This window comes from Lampetra fluviatilis, chromosome 32, assembly GCF_964198595.1.
Source record: "Lampetra fluviatilis chromosome 32, kcLamFluv1.1, whole genome shotgun sequence".
NCBI classification, from domain to species: Eukaryota; Metazoa; Chordata; class Hyperoartia; order Petromyzontiformes; family Petromyzontidae; genus Lampetra; species Lampetra fluviatilis.
In genome coordinates, this window is record NC_136306.1 from 5,069,831 (window position 1) to 5,093,087 (window position 23,257).

Consider the following 23,257-nt stretch of genomic DNA (forward strand, 5'->3'; position numbering starts at 1 on the left):
TAAAATGATAACAGAATCGCAATTAAATGATAACAGTTGCTACAATGTACAGGAAAAAATTCCGATAGAACACCGGCCAAATGTAAACGAGTTGCTTAAAACTTGGGACCAAAGCAAAAAAAAATCAGCGCTAAAAGGCTGATATTTTGACGACCATTGGATGTTTCTGTTGCGCGTCGTCACTTTAAGATGTTCTTTGTTCATGTTCTTTGTTTGCTGCGGTTGCACCCGAGTCAAAAGCCGCATGGCTCACAGGGCTATACCTAATAAATTCAACTTGTAAATGAATGACCTTGTGGACCGTGTGACTGCATAGTTATCTGGTTGCTTCCAACCTTCACTGACCCGCACAGACCAGCAAGGTCAAATCAGTCGTGGGGAGCCCCTCATCCAGCAGTAGATTGGCAAAAGGGTCTGTCTGCTCCATATAACATTGACTCTAGAGACGCCCACTTACGAAGTAAACATGGGAGGTTGGGTCAACGGTTTCCAACCACATCAGGATCTGTATTTATCCTGGAGAAATCCGATGAGCTATGAAGCTGTTTTTCTCAGATGTCCAGGTAGGGGCGGGTCAGAAAGTTACAAGTTGTGTGTTTACTGGGTGATTTCACTCTCGCATCTTGCCGTGAAAGTCTCATCTCGGAATAGTGAAAACGTAATCTCATAGTTCCCAAAACTGAAGCAGTCATCATCAAAAACTAGTCCACTCTCATTAAAGACTCCAGTTCATGAGTCTACCCCCAAAGCTCTCGCTCTCTCCTGTCTCTATCCGGGCAACGTCATCAGCATACACTTTCTTTACCCAGCTACCGCTGAGACCCTCATCCATGCCTTTCATCACATTCAGACTCGACAACTGCAACTCTAGCATGGGACCTCCTTGCCAGTACCAAAATATGAGAATAGGGTTTTCCCCTTTTTTCTGGCCACAAAACAGGTGTAAAGTTGTTAAAACACAAAACTTAAATCTTTTATAAGGAATCATGTCTGCATTAACCACAATACTTGTGGTCAGAATGCAAACAAAAACATCTGATAAAATATATGCATTGTCTTTGAAACTGATTGGTCCACACCAGAGACAGTTTTCATTCGAGCCTATAGTTTCTTTGCATTCTGACCACAAGTATTGTGGTTAATTCAGACATGATTCCTTGTAAAAGGTTTCAGTTTGGTGTTTTAACAACTTAACACAGCTGTTTTGTTGCCAGAAAAAAGGGGAAACCCTTATTCTCAACTGCAACTCTCTTCTCCGGCCTACCTACGCAAATATCTCGTCTTTAATATCCGGACGATCCAAAATGCGGCTGCCAGACTTATCACTTGAACCCATAAACCTGACCACGTCACACCAATACTCATGTCCCTCCACTAGCTCACGATCCAAGCCCAGATCAATTTCAAAATCACACCATCTCGACGATCCTCCATGGATTTGCTCCTTGACTGCTTTTCCCCTCTCAACTCACTCTTCTCCCTTCACACGCTCTCCATTCACAGCCTACATTCAAATCTCATTAACTGCTCTCGTTTCCATAATGCGCTTTCCACTTCCCTTTTCCCTCTGCCTATGACCGACTACCTCTCTCAATTAAGTTACTGTGCTCGCCGCTTATGTACAGCGTCTTGAAATGCGTTCGCATCTACACGCTCTATAAATTCAGATTGCACCACATGGTATTGTCAAAACAAAATTGGTGAGCTCCCCGGTTAGCTTTACGGTGCCGCACTGTGGATGTGAAATTTACGTGGCACTTCCAGTATTACTCCAGCCAATAACATAACATAACACAAAACAGCATTCTCGCGAACTTGTGTTCAAATTACCCAGAGCTTCATGGAGATTCCTGGTATAAAAGTGGAATTTTCCACCTCGTCCATCTTGTAAAGAAATACGGGTTGTCTCAATGGGCTCCCCACATGGTTTACATTTTGAAATATAAATAATATAATATTAATGTTCTTAAAACAGATGTGAAATAATATTCTCTGATGGGCTTTTCGCACGTTGTTCTATGCTGCTGTTCACCCTACGATGTTGGGAGCGAAACGTCAGACGCTGTGCCGGATAATCTGTGGTATGACTCAAAAACAAATCGGAGAGTTGTACAGCACGACCGCGAAAACCTACGCAGGAGCGGGGCTCGTACATTCATAACACATTGAATTGTACGGGTATTAGATTGCCTCTTAAATAATGCGTTTTGCTTACTAATTTGTGTAAGTTATGATCCTACCTACAGCAATTTAACCTCGCTGACTGTTGTATGCCTTGGAAATTTGCATCTGCATTGGCAAATGAAACTGTAAAAAAACAAATCAGAGGAGGAATACCTTGGGCGGTTATTTAAGGCAGACCAGAATTAAACATTTTAAAAATGAAATAGTGAGGCGGGCGAAAGCAGGTTGGAGTGGTTTCGGGAAAAAAAAACTACTTTAGCAATGAAAATCAACGTATCAATGTGCCTATGACATATGGATCATTGAGCCAAAATTGAATAGGCTGCAAAGAAGCATGGATAGACGTACATATGCCCGTCATTAATGTGAAACACAAAAGAGGAACACGTGCATCACAGAATATATGAGTGTTCAGGACATATTTCAGAAAATGGAGGTTGAGCTTTTTCAGGACACGTTGCTTGGAGAGATGATTGGCTGGAGGTTAAGACAAATGATGGCATGGCAACTAAAGGAGGGATCACACCTGAGAGAACATGGAATTTAACTCATGTGCAAGAAACAGAATGCATCACATGACCTTGGGAGATGGCGACGGCTTGGGGAGGCCTTCATGCAGCAGTGAATAGATAACGGCTGCTGATGATGAATCGAAAGAGTGTTATTGTATGTGGCAATGCGTTTTTCCACTTTGAAGATGGAACAAAAAATAAATAGGTTTTTTGGGTTTGTTTCAGACTCCTGTGGAAAGCCACGGTGTGTTCCCAGCGGCAGCACAGACACAGCAGGCACAATTAATCAAAGCCAAGGATTTTTCACGGATAAGCCCAAGCCAGAAATATGACCCAACTAAAATTGAAACCTGGCACAAAAAAAAGATTTGTTGGCACTGTTCATTTAATTCAAGTTCAGGCAACATCAGTGTTTGATTCTCTGCCTGCAAGAAATCAATTTAATTTTATACACTGTCAGCCTATCCGATGACAACTATACATTTATATGTGGAAGATATATATATATAAAATATATATATTTATATTTTTTTGTCCTATGTCATTTCATTTTTGGATAAATGCCTCACCATGTCGTATCAGCCATGGGTTTTTTTTTTTACAACACTTCCACTACACTGGTCTGCGTTTATTTGAAGGCAGGGGACATAGACCTGGAAGTGTAGTAGTACAGTACAACAATATATTTTTGCTGGACTTTCTTCTACTGCCCACCACATCGTAGCACCGCAGATACCAGTCACAACCAATTCAGATATCAAAGACCGATTCAGATACCACTCGCAACTGATTTTGGCCCTGGCCGAAAATCGAACTCAGCTTGCAAGTGTTCATTGCTTAGTGTGCTAACTATCGACCCACCACCGTTACAAAACGTAACCAAACCTGCACTGACCATCGTGGTGAAGTATGGCTAAACACGTTTATGTTTCGATTTAAAGCTTCGTGACTGCAGGAATTTATATTCTTGGTTCTTTCGGAGTGTCACGTAGAAGGGAAATAATACAAATAAAACAATACAATTCTCACAACGTTTCGATAGCAACACAAGCAATCATCATCAGATGTGTGGTTTTCACACATTTATGTTTGTTGATGGAGGCTATAAGATTGTCATCAAAGTATTCATACATTTAGCAACATTAAGCCACTGAATAATAACGTGCACTAACTAACGATTTTAATTATTACAAACACAAATCAGGCATTATTTAGCAGGTGGTATGTGTCTCACAATCATTAAGCACGTGTAGCATTTAACGACTTAACATGTACTCAGAAAACATCCAACATTGGGACGGAGGCATGTGGTTGGAACTGTTGGTCCAACTTTGGGACAATATTTGCCCAACGTTAGGGAAACATTCCATGCTTAACTGGGTATTTGAAAGGAGGTAAATTGGTGAAATCGGAAAGACAGACAGTCGTGGGTTAACCCGTTGAATAGCATCATCATCGGCCATGGTCAATCCACTGCTGAATGAAGGCACCCCTACGCATGTGCCGTTGCTGACGATCCTGCCATGTAATAATCCACACCTATAGCACCTGCACACGAGTTTATTTCATTGATCCATCTCTTTCAGGTTGATACCTATGTTACATTGCTGTTAAAATCAGATACATGTTTACAGTAGGTATAATAATAAATAAAAGTCAACACATTCGTCACTAACATTGTGTGTGACCTTAAAAGGGGGAGAATATAATAATAGGTGGAATTTCGGGCAAAATTTATCAGTAAATATGACTCCATTGCAGTAACATATCCTTTGGCGACGCCTGGTGGCTCAACATAGTTACTACAAAAGCCCGGCGTTCCGTTTGTCCGTCAACCAAATAATTAACTTTCAGAAGGCCTGAATCAAAAAGTTATAGAAAGTGGACGCCCCTCCGCCCTCCAGATGTGGGGGTAGAAAGTCGATCCAACAGGTTCCCAAAAATTGTCGACCTAACCCCCCCCCCCCCCCAAAAAAAAGAAATGTATTTTGTAGACATATATGCCTACACACTCTACATACAATAAAGTCAGTAGATACTACTATAGAGTTAGTAGATACTACTCTGCTACTATAGAGTTGGTAGCATCTACTATAGAGTCAGTAGATACTACTATAGAGTCAGTAGATACTACTGCAGAGTCAGTAGATACTATTATAGTCAGTAGTATTTACTGTAGAGTCAGTAGTGTCTACTATAGACTCAGTAGTATCGACTGTAAAGTCAGTAGATACTACTATAGAGCCAGTAGATACTACTATAGAGTCAGTAGTATATACTGTAGAGTCAGTAGATACTATTATAGAGTCAGTAGATACTACTATACTACTATAGAGTCAGTAATATCTACTATAGAGTCAGTAGATACTACTGTAGAGTCAGTAGATACTACTATACTACTATAGAGTCAGTAATATCTACTGTAGAGTCAGTAGATACTACTATAGAGTCAGTAGATACTACTATACTACTATAGAGTCAGTAATATCTACTATAGAGTCAGTAGATACTACTATAGAGTCAGTAGATACTACTGTAGAGTCAGTAGATACTACTAGACTACTATTGTCAGTAGTATCTGCACACATGGGGGGGGAGGAAAGGGGACATCAGTGGTGGGGGCGAGAAGCCCTCCATAGCAGCGAGAATAAAGCGGGCAATTCTCGTGATAATAAACTCAACACATTCGTTAATAACACTGCAACCTAGAAAAGAAAAAAATATATGTATAAAAGGCAACGTTTAGCGCAATGGCCCTTCCTAGCACGTAAACGAAATGTCGCCTATTTTTTCCGTTTAGCGCCAGTGTTATTGACAGGGAACGTGGCGTTTGAATTTGTTTGTGCTTGTGCACCACGGTCAACTAAGTGGCAACATCACTAGCCAATGTGCTCACTTTTGAACACGACAGCATTGGTCATGCTCCACATATCTCGAGAGTGTGTGTTCCCAGATCTCAACTACTGGAGACACTTATTTGTAATAACGATGATAATAATTTTAACTTGTGACTCGCCGTGCAGGTTATTCACTCTATCTCGTAGACCAGGGGTGGGGAACCTTTTTTTCTGCCAAGGGCCATTTGGATATTTTTACATCATTCGCGGGCCATACAAAATTATCAACTTAAAAATTAGCCCGTTATATTTGGTCAAACATTGAATTAACTCACCCCTAATGCGATGGCTGGAATCGCTTCTCTTTGGTGAGGCGTGTGATGTTAGCTGGTATTGATGATGTTGCTGCTCGCAACTGCTTTTCCAGGTTTGCTCCTAGATTTATTGTCGTAGAGAGAGAGAACGACTCAGAGGACGACACGCAGGAAGGCACGCACGCGACGAGCCGGGGTTGTCGACAATTATGCCCAAGCTCTGCGATCCCAGATATATTAAGATGTTTTCTGCACAATCGACGACTGTTTCACTGGCGCGACGTAACCGGAGCACCCGGGGGAAAAAACAACAACAACAACAACACTCTATCCCATACAGAGGGATCAGGTCCACTGGAGTGCACACACGTTGCTTTACCGCCTTCTCCTGGCGAGACAGGGTGATGGCACATACTCGACACCCACGGGGAAAGGGGAGTGAACCACCAACCCTCGCCTCCGCAGGCGTGTGCGCCACCGCCACCAGGCAAATTAACAAATATAATCTCAGGAGGTAATTAACAAAAATGCTGAATTAATTTACACGGGGGAGCACTGACGCAGTGGTTGACACGCTGCACTGCGGACCATTCTGCAATATTTTGCTGTCTTTTCTTGGATTTTCTGTTTGCACATTGTCACATTAAGATGTTTTCTTGTTCATGTTTTTGTTTTTTGTTTGTTGCGGTTGCAAACGATTCAAGAGCCGAATGGCTCACAGGGCTATACCAAGTAAATTAAACTGAAATGCCACCTGAGTTTGATTCCCAGCCACGGCTAATACCAGCGGCGAGTGATGATGATCTCCCTTTGCCGGACCTGGATCGCCGCAGCAACTATCACCAAACCCGCACCGAGTCATGATTGACACGGCCATGGGGAGGCCTTCATCCAGCAGTGGATTGACCATGGTGCTGTAAGCCGATTAATTTACACGCGATTACGTTCTTTAAATAATTTGTACAACAATGTCAGTCACGCACAAACAAGTATCAGATGCGACTGCTGCTGCTGCTGATGCTGTTGCTGCTGATGATGTTGGTGATGATGTTGTTGCTGCTACTGATACATAATTATGTTGCTACTGATACTGTTGCTATCGTTGATGAAAATTAATACTACTGCTGCTACTGATGATGCTGTAAGTGATGATGCTGTTGCTGCTACTGATACATAATTATGTTGCCACTGTTGCTACCGTTGACGATAATACTACTGCTGCTATTGATGATGCTGCTGCTACTAAAACAAAACGATAATTTCATAACACTTCAAAACTTCCAACATTACATTAGTTGTTACCCTAACCACCGTTCGCTCACACCGACGCTGCAACCGATAACGCCACTGGCCGTATCTGCCTACGATTCTAATAAGGGGCCGTCCATAAATGACGTCACGCGATTTTGGACGATTTTTGACCCCCCCTCGTCACACGGCGTCACAAAAAGTCAGACCCCCCCCCTCAAATATGACGTCACAAAGCTCTGCCACCCCCCCTCCCAAAAATATATATATATAACATGCTTCAAATCGCGTTAAACTATTGTCATTGTAGTGCGTATTTAATGTGGCGCTGCACTCTGATGTTGTAGGAGAAAATATTTATTAAAAAGTCGATTTAATTACGTAGAACGTGTTGTCGATATTTATTTAAGGTTGCGCATTTTGATGTGCCGTCACATTTCTCAACCCCCCCCCCCCCTAGGTGCGTGACGTCATTTATGGACGGCCCCTAACCCACACACGCCTGTCCACCTCGTCACGGCATCAATAATTCACAGCTGACCACGAGCCAGAAGGCAAACTATGAGCGGTGGGGAGAACCTCCTCCCCCACCACCACTACCACCACCACCACCAACCCCCTCGTGAGAGTGCTTTTTATAGCGACCAATGGGGCTGACAACGAGCAAGGGAACATCACCCAGCCAGATCGACCCCCTAACCTCCCCTCCCCTCCTTTCCACGGCTCCAACTTGAACACCCGGACACCCAAACCCCCGAACCTCCTTCCCCCCCCTCCCAGTCCAGCGACGACACCCCCGCGGCAACCCCAGCAAGCAGCCCGGGCCGCGTGGAGGAGGAGGAGGAGTGGGGGGTGGGAGCCGCGCCTCACCGAGCCTCCGCCATCCACCGTCGGACAGAGGGATTCATCGCCTTTATTTTTTTTTTTTATAAATTCTGTGGTTTGCGCCCTGGGTGAGTAAGAAACGAGTGGGGGTGGTCAGAATGGCCGAGAAGATGTACGCGGACGGGGTGATCGAGGCGGTCGAGGTGGAGGTGGACACGGAGGCGTTCCTCCGCAGGCGGCAGGAGCTCAAGAAGAAGAAGGTCCAGCAGGACATCAGGCCACCGAGGGCCCTGTTCTGCCTCACGCTCAGCAATCCCATCCGCAAGGCCTGCATCAACCTCGTCGAGTGGAAGTATCCGTGCGGGGGGACGTCGTTGCAAACTCACCATCACCCACCACCACGTCTCTCCTCACCCCCCCTACTCAGATGTTAACACTCACCTGCGACTACTCACCAACACTGATCCCCGTCGCCACAACGACGGGGGGCTCAACTTTGCCGCAACCAACAACCGACACTCTCAGCTTTAACCGGACCACTGCTCACCACACACTCACCACGGACATCTAATACACAGCCACCACACACTCACCACACATTCACCACACACTCACCACACATTCACCACACACTCACCACGCACTCGTCTGTCACCCCTCTGTGCTCGCTGTCACTCACTCACCGCACTCACTTTGGCTCATCAACAGAAAACCGAAACTCACCGGCACTCACCCGCCCTCACTACTAGCAACCTCGACAGGACGTCCCCATCGCACTCGGCACACTCACCACCACACGTTGACAGGACGCCCACCTGTAACCTCGCCACTGTGTCTCGACGAGACACTCACCGTACTCACCCTGCACTCACCACACACACACGTGGATAGAACACTCACCACACTCAACTACACACACACTTGGGTAGAACACTCACCACACACACACCTGGATAGAACACTCACCACACTCAACCACACACCAGAGGTCGCAACCGGGTACCCGATACCCGTACCCTACCCGATACCCGGCTACCCGGCCGGGTACGGGTACCCATTTGCGACCCTGGTGCGGCCGGGTACGGGTACGGGTAAGGAATCAAAACCCGTTTGCGACCTCTGCCGCACACACACACGTGGATAGAACACTCACCACACTCAACCACACACACACACACGTGGATAGGACACTCACCACACACAACCACACACACACACACACTTGGATAGGACACTCACCACACACAACCACACACACACACTTGGATAGGACACTCACCACCCTGACCTGCAATCACTCGCACTTGCCTCTTATCTCACCAGGACACTCAGCCTGGGCGTGTAGCTGCTACATGCAAGAGCCGATTAGTAGTTTTGGGTCGTGTCTACTTGCAGTCCAGGGGTTTACACACTCCAGTCCTCGCGACCCACCACGGTCAGAGTATTCGCTCAGTAGGTTGGGGGGGTCGCTCATTCTCCTCTGCTGCTCCCATTGCCTAAAACTCGCTTTCCCCTGCCAACACAGTGAGCAATTGTACTTTACAGAGAACTGAAGCTTGGTAAACGTGGACGGGGGTAGAGCGGTGGTGCAATGGTTGGCGCACTGCGCTGTGAATCCTGGCGATCCGAGTTTTGATTCCTGGCCACGGTTAACATCAGTGGCGAGCGACATCTGAACCGGTCCCAGGGCACCCACCCGTCACCAAATCCGAACCGACCAGCGCGGTGAAGTATGGTCAAACAACCGCCACACGACCGGCACGGCGTGGGAAGGCCTTCATCCAGCATTGGATTAACAAGGTCCGCACGCGCATAACGCGTGGACAGGCGGACTGGAATTTGGACCACAGTATGAACTTTAAATCAAAGGTCATAAGGTCATGGTTTTACGTTTTGAGTTGCTCCCTTGACCTCTCCTCTCTGCGGGCCCTTCGACATCCTCATCCTCATCACGATATTCGCCAACTGCGTGGCGCTCGCCATCTACCACCCGTACGCGGAGGACGACACCAACAAGATCAACCACATACTGGTCAGTGGCGTCGACTATACCATTTCACTAGTAGGGGGTGGGTGGGTGGCTGGCGGTAAGAGATATTGGACGTGGAGAGGTGATTGGGGGGTGGGGGGGGTGAAGAAAGGGGAGTGAGTGGGAGAGACGATATTAAGTATTAACAAGTATAACCCGTAAAAACAAAGTTTTTCACTATACATCCTTTATATGCGTGGCGGCTAGAGTCCTCTCGTCCTCTGGCTTGAGATGGCTGCCACCTATGGGTCAGATGATTACATGGCAGCATTAAGCAATTGGTAATTAAATATAATATTTTTGTCCTAAAAAGTGTAAAATTTTGGAAAAAAAATTTTCACGAACATTAATTGTCACCCACAACGAGTCTGTGTGCAAAATGTCAGCTCGATTGGATCACGGGAAGTGGGTTAAAAAACGACCGAAATATTTCCACGGTCCTAAGCAAGCAAGCGAACTTAATATAAAGGATTTTTAAAAAAAGTCATCATCAGCCACGGTCAATCTACTGCTGAACGAAAGCTTCTCAGAAAGCAATCCGTTCCTCGGCCCTCAATCCCGTCATTCCTCTTGACCATCGTCCCTTCTAGCCGTGACGTTTCCTGCCCAAAGCCCACTCGCTTCATTGTCTTGTCAGTTCGAACGATGCCATTGACCTGCGTTTCTATGTTCTCCCGAGCCGCGCGTTCCTCATTCTGTGCCCTCAACAGTCATCCCAAAGCGTCATCTTTCTCCCCTTATTTGAGCACTTCCCAGTTTTTTTGTTCCACCCGTTTATTTTGTGCTCAATGATGACCGCGGTGTTATCGAACCGCGTCTTACGTAGCGGGCGGGAGCGGCGGGGGGGGCAGCAGTGCGGACTGATTAATCACGTTCCTTGGTTCGCCTCATTGTTGATGTGGTGACTGTTCGCCCTTCCAAAAGTCATCCCACCCTGCCCCCGCGTCCACCCCCTATATTGCATCGTGTTGATCGTCGCGGGCAGCCTTTCACGAGCTCGCTGTCCTGGATGCACACACAACGCCCTCTGTGCTGGGTGCTCGTTTTTGTTTGTTTGTTTATTTGCAGACCCTCCGACACGCGGTCGCGCCAGTTGTTTAGGTTTAGGGAACTCGTCGTAGGCGTCACCTTCATTCGTTTCGCTTCATGATTTATCCCGAGGCCCAATTGGGAAGCCTTTCTCTTCATTCACAGCGCCCCAGTAGGGAATTGAACTGTGTGGGGAGGTGGGGGAGGGGTAATTGTCAAAACGTAACGAGTAGCGAACCTCCTCGTGTTCTGTGACGGAAAATGAGAGGCAGATGTGGCGTGTGTACTCACCGAACACTCATCCCTACCAGTAATTGGCTTTTTTTTCACGTCTTAAAATGCTAAGGATATACGTATTGTGAGGGGTTTTTTTCATTCTCTCGGATTTAAAGAATATACTGGCAAAATTATTCCACACTAATCGGAGCACAAGTTGAAAAGTTTTCGAAATTCGAAATGAACCGAGGTCAGTCTTCTATATTCGTTACTTCCGCCTCTTCGATGTCGCTGTCTATTAAACTATGTAACACGATTTTTGTCCCTGGGTAGTAAGCGTTCTTTTTTAATTGCTTTTGCCTAAAAAGTATAGAAAATGGCTATTATTCCCCACAAACTTTGCTTTTATGACCAGGACTTTATGTGAACGAATGACACAAATGCACACCGCGTTTTATCATTGAAAATAGGTACATTTAAACATATCACTGTCCTGGTCACAAAAGCAAAGTTTGTGGGGAATAATAGCCATTTTATGTACTTTTGAGGCATAAACAATTAGGAAATAACACTACCCAGGAACAAAATTAGTTTTTTAGTTACACAGTGTTATACGTCGGATGAACTTCTTCCGTTTGAACTCAATGCGTATTTGTTGCAAGGAATTTTTTTTTCAAATGATGATGCAATAGTAATCGCTCGGGATAAATATGAACAAACTCCTGAACTAAGCCCTTAACAAAAGATCAGTACACAAACTCAAACCCCAAATAATAACACGAACCCTTAACGATAATCCGAATGGGAACTCAGACCTTTACTACTAACATGCTTACTGGAATCTCCAACCGTAGCCCTTGCCAATGGATGCACAAGCACAATTAAACATCAACACCATTCGCCAATAACGCCGCCCTAGAAAGAATGTACGTGGTATCTTCTTGGTTCTTTCGGTAAAGTCACGTATAAGGGAAGTAATAAAATAATAAAATAAAACATAATAAAAATAATTCTCACGACGTTTCGGCCACAACGCAAGCAGCCGTCCGAAACGTCGTGGGAATTATTTGATTATGTTTTATTTTTATTATTCTACTACTTCCCTTCTACGTGACTTTACCGAAAGAACCAAGAAGATGAATCCCTGCAGTCACGAAAGCTTTAAATCGAAAAATGTACGTGATAGGTGACGTTTCGGGGCAATGGCTCTTCCTCAGAGCAGAGCGAGAGCCCTTTAAGGTCTCGTGTTTACGGGAGCCGCGTTGGGCAAGCTGAGGACGCGTACCTCTGTTAAAAATAAGCGCTCGCTAACAACGACGATTGTCCCGTAGGACTGCGGCGGAGATTCTGAGTGTACGTGTGTGCGTCTGTGAGTGGGGGGGGGAGAGCGGCAATGTCGTGGTTAGTGCGCTGCGCTATGAACCCGGCCACCCAACAGCAGTGATGATTTTCTGAACGTGTCTTGAGCCTCTCCTAGGTCGACTCGGCCTAAAATAAGTACCTGGCGCGGTGTGTAAATATCGGCACTAGGGAGACAAAGGCGGGCGGGTGCGCTGCTGGCCACCCACCCCCTCGTGTGCCGTGCCGTCCTTCATCGTTGCTCGCTAACAGCACTTGTCCCTACAGGTTCTTAAAGGCGATACGTAGGAACTTTGTCTTCGTATATGTTTGTGTATTTGTGTATACTGTATGTGTCTGTGATAGGGTTGGTTGTGTATGTATTTTGTTCATGTATATGTGTAAGTTTACGTGTGTATGTACGATTGTGTATGTGTGTATGTATCTGTGTGTATGTATACACGTCCGTGCATCTATGCGTCTCTGTATGTCTGAATGGGTATGGCCACTGCCGATGCATCTGCGCGCGTGTATGTGCACGTCCGTCCGTGTCTAAATCTATGTGTGTGTGTGTTGACTAAGAAATTGAATCCCGCTTCAAACCCTCACCGCTAATTGAGGTCTGCTCCTCACTCTCTCGCAAGAATAACTCCGGACCACCTTTCAAGTCCGCTTTAGGTGAACCCTCAACCGCATTGTCCGCGTGCTGACTTAAAGGTAGCTTCCAGACACAAATTATCGCTGTGGTCCAGTGGTTAAGCAAGACGGAATGTGTGTCACCACGCTCCGCGTTTACAAATCCAGAGCTCGCCGGCTCGATTCGATCTCCCAGCGCGGCGGTCGAAACGAGAGGGACACTTTGTGAAATCCTATCGCCTGTTGTTGGACTCTGACCACCCAGCAGTACAGTACAACGAATGGGTGCACCCACCACAGCTAGTCGATCAGCGGGCAGGTCGTGTGTGGTGGGGTAAACTGTGGGTACCCCCACCTCTTCCAAGCAGTTTGGCCACCGTGGAAGAGTAGACCAAAGTACCCTCTAGAGGGGCCTCTCTAGAGCTTCCTCGAGCGGAGGCTCCTTCTGCCAGCAGTGGAGTGAGCAATTGCAGGGCTTTTTTATTTATATCCCTGGAACGTGCCCGACAGTTCTTCTGCTGTGGAGATGGAGTGGTGCGCCGGGTAGATGATCACATCGCAGGATCATGGGAGATGGTGACAACTTACGGAGGCCGTCATCCAGCAGTGGATTGACGATGGCTGATGATGAGGATAATTAGTCTCATTGGCCAAAGTTATTTTTATGGAGGTGCGTGAATCAGGAGGGAACCAAAATTTATTGATGTGAAACAGGAGTGATCCTTAAGATTAGACAGCGGGGAGCCAGGATTCCTGAGATGAATCAGGAGGGAGTCAGGACTCCTGAGATAAATCAGGAGGGAGCCAGGATTCCTGAGATGAATCAGAATTTATCCAGGATTCCTGAGATGAATCAGGAGGGACCCAGGATTCCTGAAATGAATCAGCATGGATCGAGGATTGTGGAGACGTGATCGGGTGATGAGGGATCTGTATTTGTCCGGACGGACCGGCATTGAGCTGGAGCGTCGTGGGCTTGGGGCAGGCAGGAGCCGCGTGGTCACCACGAGCCCGCGCCGCTATAAAAAGCCTCTCTCCCGGCGGAGTGGCGGGCACGCAGCTGTTGCCTCCTCCCGCATTCCTCGCTCCGCGTGGAGGAGGCACCACCACCTCCTCCTCCTCCTCCGCTGCAGCGTCACTACATCATCATCGTCGTCGTCGTCGTCATTGTCGTGACCACCACCATCATCATAGTCACGTCCGTTGACATCATTATCATAATCAGCATTGTTATTATCATAATTGTCATCAACATTATCATCATCATCGTCGTCATTATCATCATTTTCGTGTCCATCATCATTGTCGTTATCGTCATCGTCATCATCAACATTGTCATCGTCATTATCATTGTTATCGGCAACATTATCATCATCACCATCATTCTTTTCATCGTCATCACCATCAGCTCCATGTGGTGTGCGGCTGTCGTCCAGTGCATTGGAGGCAATCAAGAGTTGGTGGATCACGTTGGCTGATGACCAAATCTCCCAGAATGCGCTCGATTTATCCTGTCAGATCTCTCAGAAGCTAAGCACATCTTAGCCTGGATAGTGCTTGAATGGGCGACCATCATCCACAAACTGGAATTTCATCTATATCATGACCATTGCCCGAAACGTCGCCAGTTATTTTTTTTTCTTTTTGCGGCCGCAGTGTGATTGACACGGAATGTGTCGTATTTTTTGTCATTGTGCTTGTGCACCACTGTTAATGCAGCAGTAGCGTCACCAGACTATTTGTTAAATCTATTGTGGGCCTGCTAAAATGTATCAGCATCTCAAAGCACCTTACATCACACCCCAACTCAACCGTTCCATTGTCCTGTGGGAGGTCTGGCCTCGGGGAACCCCCAGTGACAGCCATCCCTACGCGGCACAAGCCATAAAGCAGCACCGGCCTACAAATGGGTGTAGTCTGCCAGTAGGGGGCGACGTTGCCATGGTGATTTCCCCCAATGACCAGATCTCCCTTACGGAAGGGAAATCTCAGATCTCCCCTGCTCATGAAGCCATTCGTGTATTTTACTTAGCAAACTATCCTGCACTTGTGAGAGTGTCAGGAGCGGTGGCACAGTGGTAAGCGCACTACTTTAAGAACTCGGCCACGTGATTTCGATTTTTCGGCCACGGCGAGCATCGGCGACGAATACAGCTCTCTCGTGTGCTCTCCGATTGCAACACGTGCCCGACGTTTCACTCCGCATGCTGGGAGCTTCTTCAGGGACATGATTATCGGACATCGCGTCGAAAAATACGCGGTACAACCCGATAGACACATTGCAGAGCCAGCCAGCACGACCGCGAACGTGCGCGCAGCAGCGTCGGCAGTGGCGAGGGACATCCAAACCGGTCCGGTCCTGGGCCTCCGGTGTTGCGGTGACAATTTTGGGCCCAGTTGGCACACAATTGTCGGAAATTCGGCTTGCCTTGAATGATTTAAGCAGCGGTCAGTTTTGCTTGAATCAAATGCTTGTGAATTGCGTCATTGTCTATCTTACAGACAATGGCTCTCTCTTTACACTATGGGAATTCTGGTATTGACAGGGGTGGAGAAAATGTAGGGATTCAGTAGAGTGGGTATGGCCACACACAAGTGACGCGATTTACGGTAGGTTTGAGCTGATTTAAATAAAGAGATGGGAATGTTTGGTGAACTTATTTTGCACCGTTTGCAGCCAACCTTGCCAATCAGTGGGATTCAGAGTTGGGGTGATCACACAGAGGTCACGTGATTTTAAGGGATGATTGTGCCGCTTTACACATAGAGATGTGTAAGGTGCAACCTCGGTACACAAATTCTGCTGTGATATTTTCTGACATTTGTTTTTCCCATATTGATCTGGAGCCCAACTTACAAAGTTGGCCTAACATTGCCCGCACGTTTTATTCCCAACGGACGCTTTAATGACTTTTGTCGAAGCAAATCTGAGACGGTTATTATTTTCTGTTTATATTTGTGCCGTTGTTTCTCCAATCCAATTTTGTTTCGAATGTTGCCATGCAGTGGATTTATCACGGCTGATGCTGACTTGCGTTTAGGTGTGTGTGTGTGTGCGCACGTAGAGTACATGCAGTATATGCGGATACTTGATATATGTTTGGATTGGCGCACAGCATCACGAACGCGGCGGTCCGAGTTCGATTCATGGTGACGGCCAGGAATATCAGTGGTGCGTATCTCATCCGGCCCTGGGCATCCCCTAGGTCTACTCAGCCTCAAATACGCACCTGGTGCAGTGCGCAAACATCAGCACTGAGAAGACAAAGGTGGTTAGGCGTGCTGCTCGCCACCCACCTTCTCGTGTGCCGTGCCGGCCTTCATAGGTGCTCATTAACAGCACTTGCCCCACTGGGCTGTTAAGGGCTATACGGGAGATCTTTGTCTTTGTTAGCACGAAGACGCATAATGTGATTGTAAATTGGCAACAAAAAGATGCCAAATTGGCCATATAAATCTGAAAATCCGACATGTAAATTCAAAACTCTTATCCCTCGCGCGTGTGTGTGTAGCTTGTGTGTACGTCACGTGTCACGGCCTGACGGACACGTGCTCCCACGCGCGCATTTGCGTGCGTGTGGGAACGTCATTGACGGGGGTGATAGGTGATGGGGGTGATGGGTGATAGGGTCGGTTGAGGTAGTGGGGGTGTTGGGTGATGAGGGTGACGAGTGATGGGGGTGGTGGGTCCTGAAGTAGAACTCAAGATGGAAATGTTCAATAAAGCTTACAGAGCTTGGTGAGAGCCTTTGCGCTGAAAGATTGGTGTGATGGGAGTGGCGTGTGTGATGGGAGTGGTGTGTGTGATGGGAGTGGCGTGTGTGATGGGAGTGGTGTGTGTGATGGGAGTGATGGACGATAGGGGTGGTGTGTGTGATGGGTGAATGAGGTGATGGGGATGATGGGTTATGGGGGTCTTCTTCGTATGGCTGATATTGATGTCGAGCAACAACTATCATTTCACATTGAGGTGGTTGAGCCAGACGATTGTGTCAGCAGTTGTAGTCGAGTCGTGTACCATGGCCCTGATGAGGCCGACCTCCGTATTTGTGAATCGGCCATTGGGTCGTTGTCCGTTCCATGGTTCTGTTCTGGGTGCCCACCGTCTCCGCACACTGCCGGGGAGCTTTCAGTTCTCCCTTTGTGCAACCGCATCTGTAATGGTTTGTGGTGATGGGGGTGATGCGTGATGGGGGTGATGGGTGTTGGGGGTGATGGGTTATGGGGGTGACGAATGATGGGGGTGATGAGTTATGGGGGTGACGGATCATTGGGGTGATGGGTGCTGAGGGTGACGGGCGATGAGGGTGATGGGTGAATGGATGATGACCAGCAAGGGGGTGGTGGCGAGGGGAGAGTTCGTGCCGCTGCGCTTTCTGAACCTGTTGCTGTCCGTACGCCTGTAACACGTGGAGTCATGGGGGCCGGCGAGGATGCATCAGCACCAGCATCTTAATCAGTGGCACCACTGCAATGATTTACTCCCACGTTATCATGATCATCATCATCATCATTACTGACCATCGCTGTCATTGTTATGGTCATCAGCACCATCATCATCAATGACTACCGAGTCATCATCATCAAAATTGCCACCAACCAGTAAGCGTGCAACGTTGGCACAAACGTTGGCATTTGGTTGGAACTGCTGTCCTAACGTTTCATGTTTACTGAGCACTATCATTAGTATTATCATCCTTGACCACCACTAACATCACCATCATCAATGGCCGAAGGAAATTCCCAAAAACGATCACCATCATTGTCATCGTCGATGCCAATTTCATCATCATCATCATTATCCTCTTCCGGAATTGCTCAATTAAATACCACCTAAATTTAGATTTAAAGCTTTCGTGACTGCAGGGATTCATCTTCTTGGTTCTTTCGGTAAAGTCACGAAGAATGGAAATAATAAAATAATAAAATAAAACATAATAAAATAATTCTCAGGACGGCTGCTTGCGTTGTGGCCGAAACGTCGTGAGAATTATTTTATTATGTTTTATTTTATTATTTCCATTCTACGTGACTTTACCGAAAGAACCAAGAAGATGAATACCACCTGATGAGACTTCTCGCTCGCCAGGTGAGTTAATAGAACATGCAAAGCCCCAGCCATAGGAACATGGAATGTTCACTCTTGGTTCAGCACCTAATTGGCCAAACATCATAATGTAGCAGGACCCTCCTGAAAACGAGTGTTCAGCCTTTCCAGGTCCGGTGCGCCGCCACCGATGATGTTAACCGTGGTTGGGAAGCGATCTCGGGTTGCAGGGTTCTTAGTTCTGTGCCAACCTCCCCCCCCCCCCTCAGCCTATACGAATACAAAATAATGCAGCCCTTTGTTAGTCCACTGCTGGATGAATGCCTCCTCACGCGATGTCAATAGTCGGAGCTGTTTGGCCATACTTCACCATGGCGGTCCGCATGGGTTGGTAAATAGTTGAAGTGGTCGGGGGGGGGGGGGGTAGATTCCAGATAAGACTCGACACTGTTGTTAGCCATAGCCAGGAATCTAACTCGCTTAAGGTTCCTAGCTGAAGTGTGTGAACCACTGCACCACCGCTCCAATCCCGATTAATATTCATGTATGCTAATGTTTTATTTTAAATATGTATTGTATAATTAAAATGTGGGGGGGGGGGGGTAAGCAAGTGTGATCTTTCACCCCCGCCAAACTCGCTCCCGCTCTGCGCCACGGAGAGAGACCAAGGCGGACGGATCCTCTTACATTATATTCACGGCTAATTATATCGGCCGTACAGCCCACTAAGCAGATTTAAGCGCCCAGCCAGCGTGGCTTAAACCACCCAGTGCCGTGCAGAGAGCTAATGGTTGTATTTTTAATGATGGCAAGAGACGCGTCGTCGTCATCGTTATCATTGACCACCAATACCATCACCAATAATCATCGGAATCGCCACCACCACCACCATCTGTTGCGACTAACACAATTTCGTCGTAATCGCCACCACCACCACCACCACCATCTGTTGCGACTAACACAATTTCATCGTGATGAATAATGATCACAAATGACCACCAATGGTATCGATGTGTGTGTGTATACAAGTGATTCACAAGTGTCCATCCGTTCGTCCGTCACGCTCTGGATCTCCGAAACGGAACGTCGGAGGAAAACTTCAAAGCAACCAAAAATGTTCCTCCTGCCGAGGACATTCTGGAAAAATTGCGGCTTTTTATTCCGAAATTCCGACAAAACACCTCGGAACGGCCGATACGCCGCTATTGGTAAATAATGACGTAATTAGAACGCGTCTTCCACTTCACTGCTCAAACCGGACGCAATGATTAATGGATGCTGGAGAGCATCAGGCCAGCGAGCGTCGTTGGTAAACGAATAGCACCTTCCATTTCAGATTTCCTTGTGACAGGTCAGATTTAACATGTGGTGGTGGAGGCACGCACCTGTGATCCTGCACTGCAGAGGCAGCAGCCATGGTTGGTGGATCACACAAATGTTGTGAAACTCCCTTCCTGTGTACTCTTTGGTTTTTTCGGTAAAGTCACGTAGGTAAACAAATTTTAATAAATTAAATCACGACGTTTCGGGCGCAACACAAGCATCCTTCTTCAGGTGGGGACAACTTAGCAAAAGCACACCGCTTTTGTGTTGCGCCCGAAACGTCGTGATTACATTTATTTAAAATGTTTCACCTACGTGACTTTACCGAAAAAACCAAAGAGTGTGAATCCTTGCAGTCACGAAAACTTCAAACCTAGAATCCCTTCCTGTGGGCGTCGAGGAGGTGGGTACAACACAATTCGGACTAAAATCATCTGTTCCAACTGTATGGGACAGACCGCTGCCCCTTGGATGTCCTCCGGTTTCCTCGCACGTGCATATTTATTTGGCTGAAATAATCCTCATATAAAACTGTACAATGCAGGTAAAATGCAAGTACATTTGGCTGAAATCATCTTCTCGTCAAAAAGCATAAAGCATCACGTAAACTCCGGTCTTCCTCGCAGCAGCGGCTCTCGGCTAACCGTTGAACAAAGACGGTCACCCCATCGCACACTGTCAGATGCGCTTCTGCGGCCGTCTGGAACGCTCTCTTCCTTCCGATATTAGGAAGCCACTGGAGCTGTGCACTTTTAAATCATCTCGATTGAAAACTCATTTCTTTATAACTGCTTTTTGTGTTTAGTTTGTTGTCTTTCCCCCGCACCTCCGATTAGCATGGTTGGCTACGTACGGTGCGAAAGAAGTTCAACATACATACAGGTCCCATCCTCAAAACGAGTCCTTAGACTCAGTGTGGCTTTTCTGGATAAATAATAATTATATTACTATGACAGGAATAACCACCACCTTCTCCATCAGCATCACCATCATCATCAATCACCACCATTACTACAATTGCATAATTGACCATCGTCATTACCATCATCCTGCAGGATGCAGCAGCGACTGGTCTCAATGCTCTGTGCTTTCCCATCGTCCCCGCCGCTCAGCTGGAGGCCGTGTGAAAGTTGTTCCCCACTCATGGGGACAGAGAGAGAGACACGAGTGGGCAGACTGGGGGATCAGACACCAGCTGTGGAGGAGAGACACACAGCTGAGCGCTGCTGTGGTTCGAGGAGTGACTTCGATTCCTGGTTAGGAGTTGACTCATGCCATCAATGTAACGTCTACAAATCATCCGGAATAACACCTGAACTCGGCGGAAGCTAAGCAGGCACGAGGCTGGTTAGTACTTGGATGGGAGACTGCCTGGGAATACCGGGTGATGGGAGACTCCGGTTGTGAGGTGGCCGTAAGGGTGGCAGTACGGCAAGGGATTCTTGAATCTGTCTGTATGGTGTCACATGTTATGAGCGTTACCCCACCTGGTCCCCCACCGCCCCCACAGGAAGCCATACTTTCATTATTGGAACATCCCAAAGTAGTAGGACCCTCTGTAAAAGAAAGTCTCGAGACTTTGGGATGCTTCGCTTGATATATTAATTCATCATCAATCATCGTCATTGGCGAGATGATGGCTTCCTCAAACCCATGCCCATCTCTCATAATCTTGCAATACACCGGTGGAACCATCAACCGCATGAGAATACCAGCAGGCTGATGCGCACATCTTCATCAATGAAAAATTAAATACAAGCCACAGTTGTGGAATTGTGGCCGTGCAATCAAAACTATGGACCATCTAGTAAGCCACTCGAGTCTGTGCTGCATCAACAAACTCTCTCCTGTAGCCCCCTTGTCGTGGCTCGGAGACCTCGACATTGGCATCTGGCTCCTGAACATATTGCCGCTGCCGTTATGCGCAAAAACGGAAGAGAATAAGCTTGCAGTGCAACAATGCATGTACGTGAGCTGGATCAGTAACATGGGCACTGATAAAGCAAACGCAACATATTCTGAAAAGCGGAATAAATAAACAACGTTTTGAATTCCATTATGCAGCCCTGGCCCCCCGGCCCCTCTCCTCGTGGACCGGAGCGTGGTATAGCGGACGGAGGTTTGCGCGTACATGGTGGATTGTGGAGAGAGGAGGGGGGGAGTCAGCGGGAGGGGCTGGGGGGGGGTCGAGAGGGGATGTTCTGCGCTGGTGAAATGGGATCCGTGTGGCTGAGTCCCACATTTAAGGGAAGTTTTTTTCGTGTTCGTATTTTTAGGCCATGCACTGTACCGCGCATGCTGCACCTAGCGAGCGCACCGGCCACACGCCCAAGCGCACAGACACGTTTCACGTGCTCCTCCTGCTGCTGCGGCCTATTGTGCGTGTGTATGTCCCGTCATCTCTCGTCATCTGTGGCCCATCATTCAGAATTTAGCTTGACATAATCTACCACCATCCCCCACCATGTGTCTCATTATTCTGTGAACTATCATTGAGATATCTGTGCGCCATCGTCTGCCGTCACCCAAAATTCTGCGTGCCATAACCAGCCGTCATCTCTCACCACGCGCCTCATTATTCTGCATCCCATCATTTGGAAATCTGTGTGCCATTGTCTCCCATCGTCTCCCACCATATGCCCCATCATTCTGTGTGCAATTATTTATGCTTCTGTGTGCCATCGTCACCCATCAGCTGTGTCCCATCATTCAGAATGTTGTGTGCCTGTCTTCCGTTGTCTCTGTTCCATAACCTTCCATAAATTGTTCCATCAGCTGTGTGCCAACATCTGTCCCATTATCTGCGTATAATCAGACGTGTGCCATCATCTCCTGTCACCTGTGTCCCATCATATATGTCTGATCAGCTGTTTTATTAGCTGTCAGACCTCATCTTCCATCACCACTGTCCTATAATCTGTCACATCATACGTGCCATCTAAATATTTCTTCCATCATTCTGCGTGTCATCATCTGGTGTTCTTTCATTCTTCGTCCCATCAAATGTCCGGTGTCATCCCGTGCATCATATGTCTCAACATCTGTGTCCCACCACCTTCCATCATCCATAGTGTTCCATCTTTTCTATCCCTGCTGGTTACCTGCAACACCTTTTGTCATGTGTAATGCCAGCTACTCAACTGGGATCACGCACACAGCAGCAAAGCAATCCTCGTCCCCCTACTGGCACACTAATGCACAATTGCAGGCCAGGTGCTGAATTACCTTGTGCCACGGAGGGACAGCTACCATAGGGGGTGCCCTAGGCTCCACCACAAGGTAGACATCATCACCCCCTGCTGTAATACCAATGCCCTATCGCAGGCCAGGTGCTGAGTCACCCTGTGCCACGCAAGATCAGCTGCTGCTGGGGGTGCCCCTTTCAAATATGTTCAGATGAGACGTAAGCCCCTCGTCGCTTGTAAAGTGCTCTGAGATGCCACCGGCGTAAAAGCAGGTTGGCTCTTATCGATAACAATTCATTATTTTTCATTTGCTTTTACCCATTAACTTCCACCACGATAAATGTCAAAGGAGGAGAGCATTACGTATGTCACCAGCCACTGTGCCCCAGCCTGCCCATTGCACCATCTCACCAGAAAGGCATTCCCAGAAAAGAGTCACTAGTGGATGTCCTATGTAAAGACTGGCTTGGTGCCATAAGAATGTGGAATTTCCACCCGCTCTGGATCGAGAGCCGCGAGGGGACGTCAAGATAA

The 23,257-nt window shown here is 47.2% G+C and overlaps 1 protein-coding gene across 2 annotated transcripts in view; it reads left to right on the plus strand.

Moving 5' to 3' along the window:
- Nucleotides 1–7,871: 7,871 nt before the first annotated feature.
- The window catches only part of LOC144943677 (voltage-dependent L-type calcium channel subunit alpha-1D-like), an 86,734-nt gene continuing 71,348 nt past the window's right edge, over nt 7,872–23,257 (plus strand). For both annotated transcript variants that reach the window (XM_078871383.1, XM_078871384.1), the window contains exons 1-2: nt 7,872–8,272; nt 9,847–9,952. In XM_078871383.1, the coding sequence (XP_078727509.1) occupies nt 8,079–8,272; nt 9,847–9,952 (300 nt within the window). In that variant the 5' untranslated portion in view covers nt 7,872–8,078. The remainder of the gene's footprint in view (nt 8,273–9,846; nt 9,953–23,257) is intronic.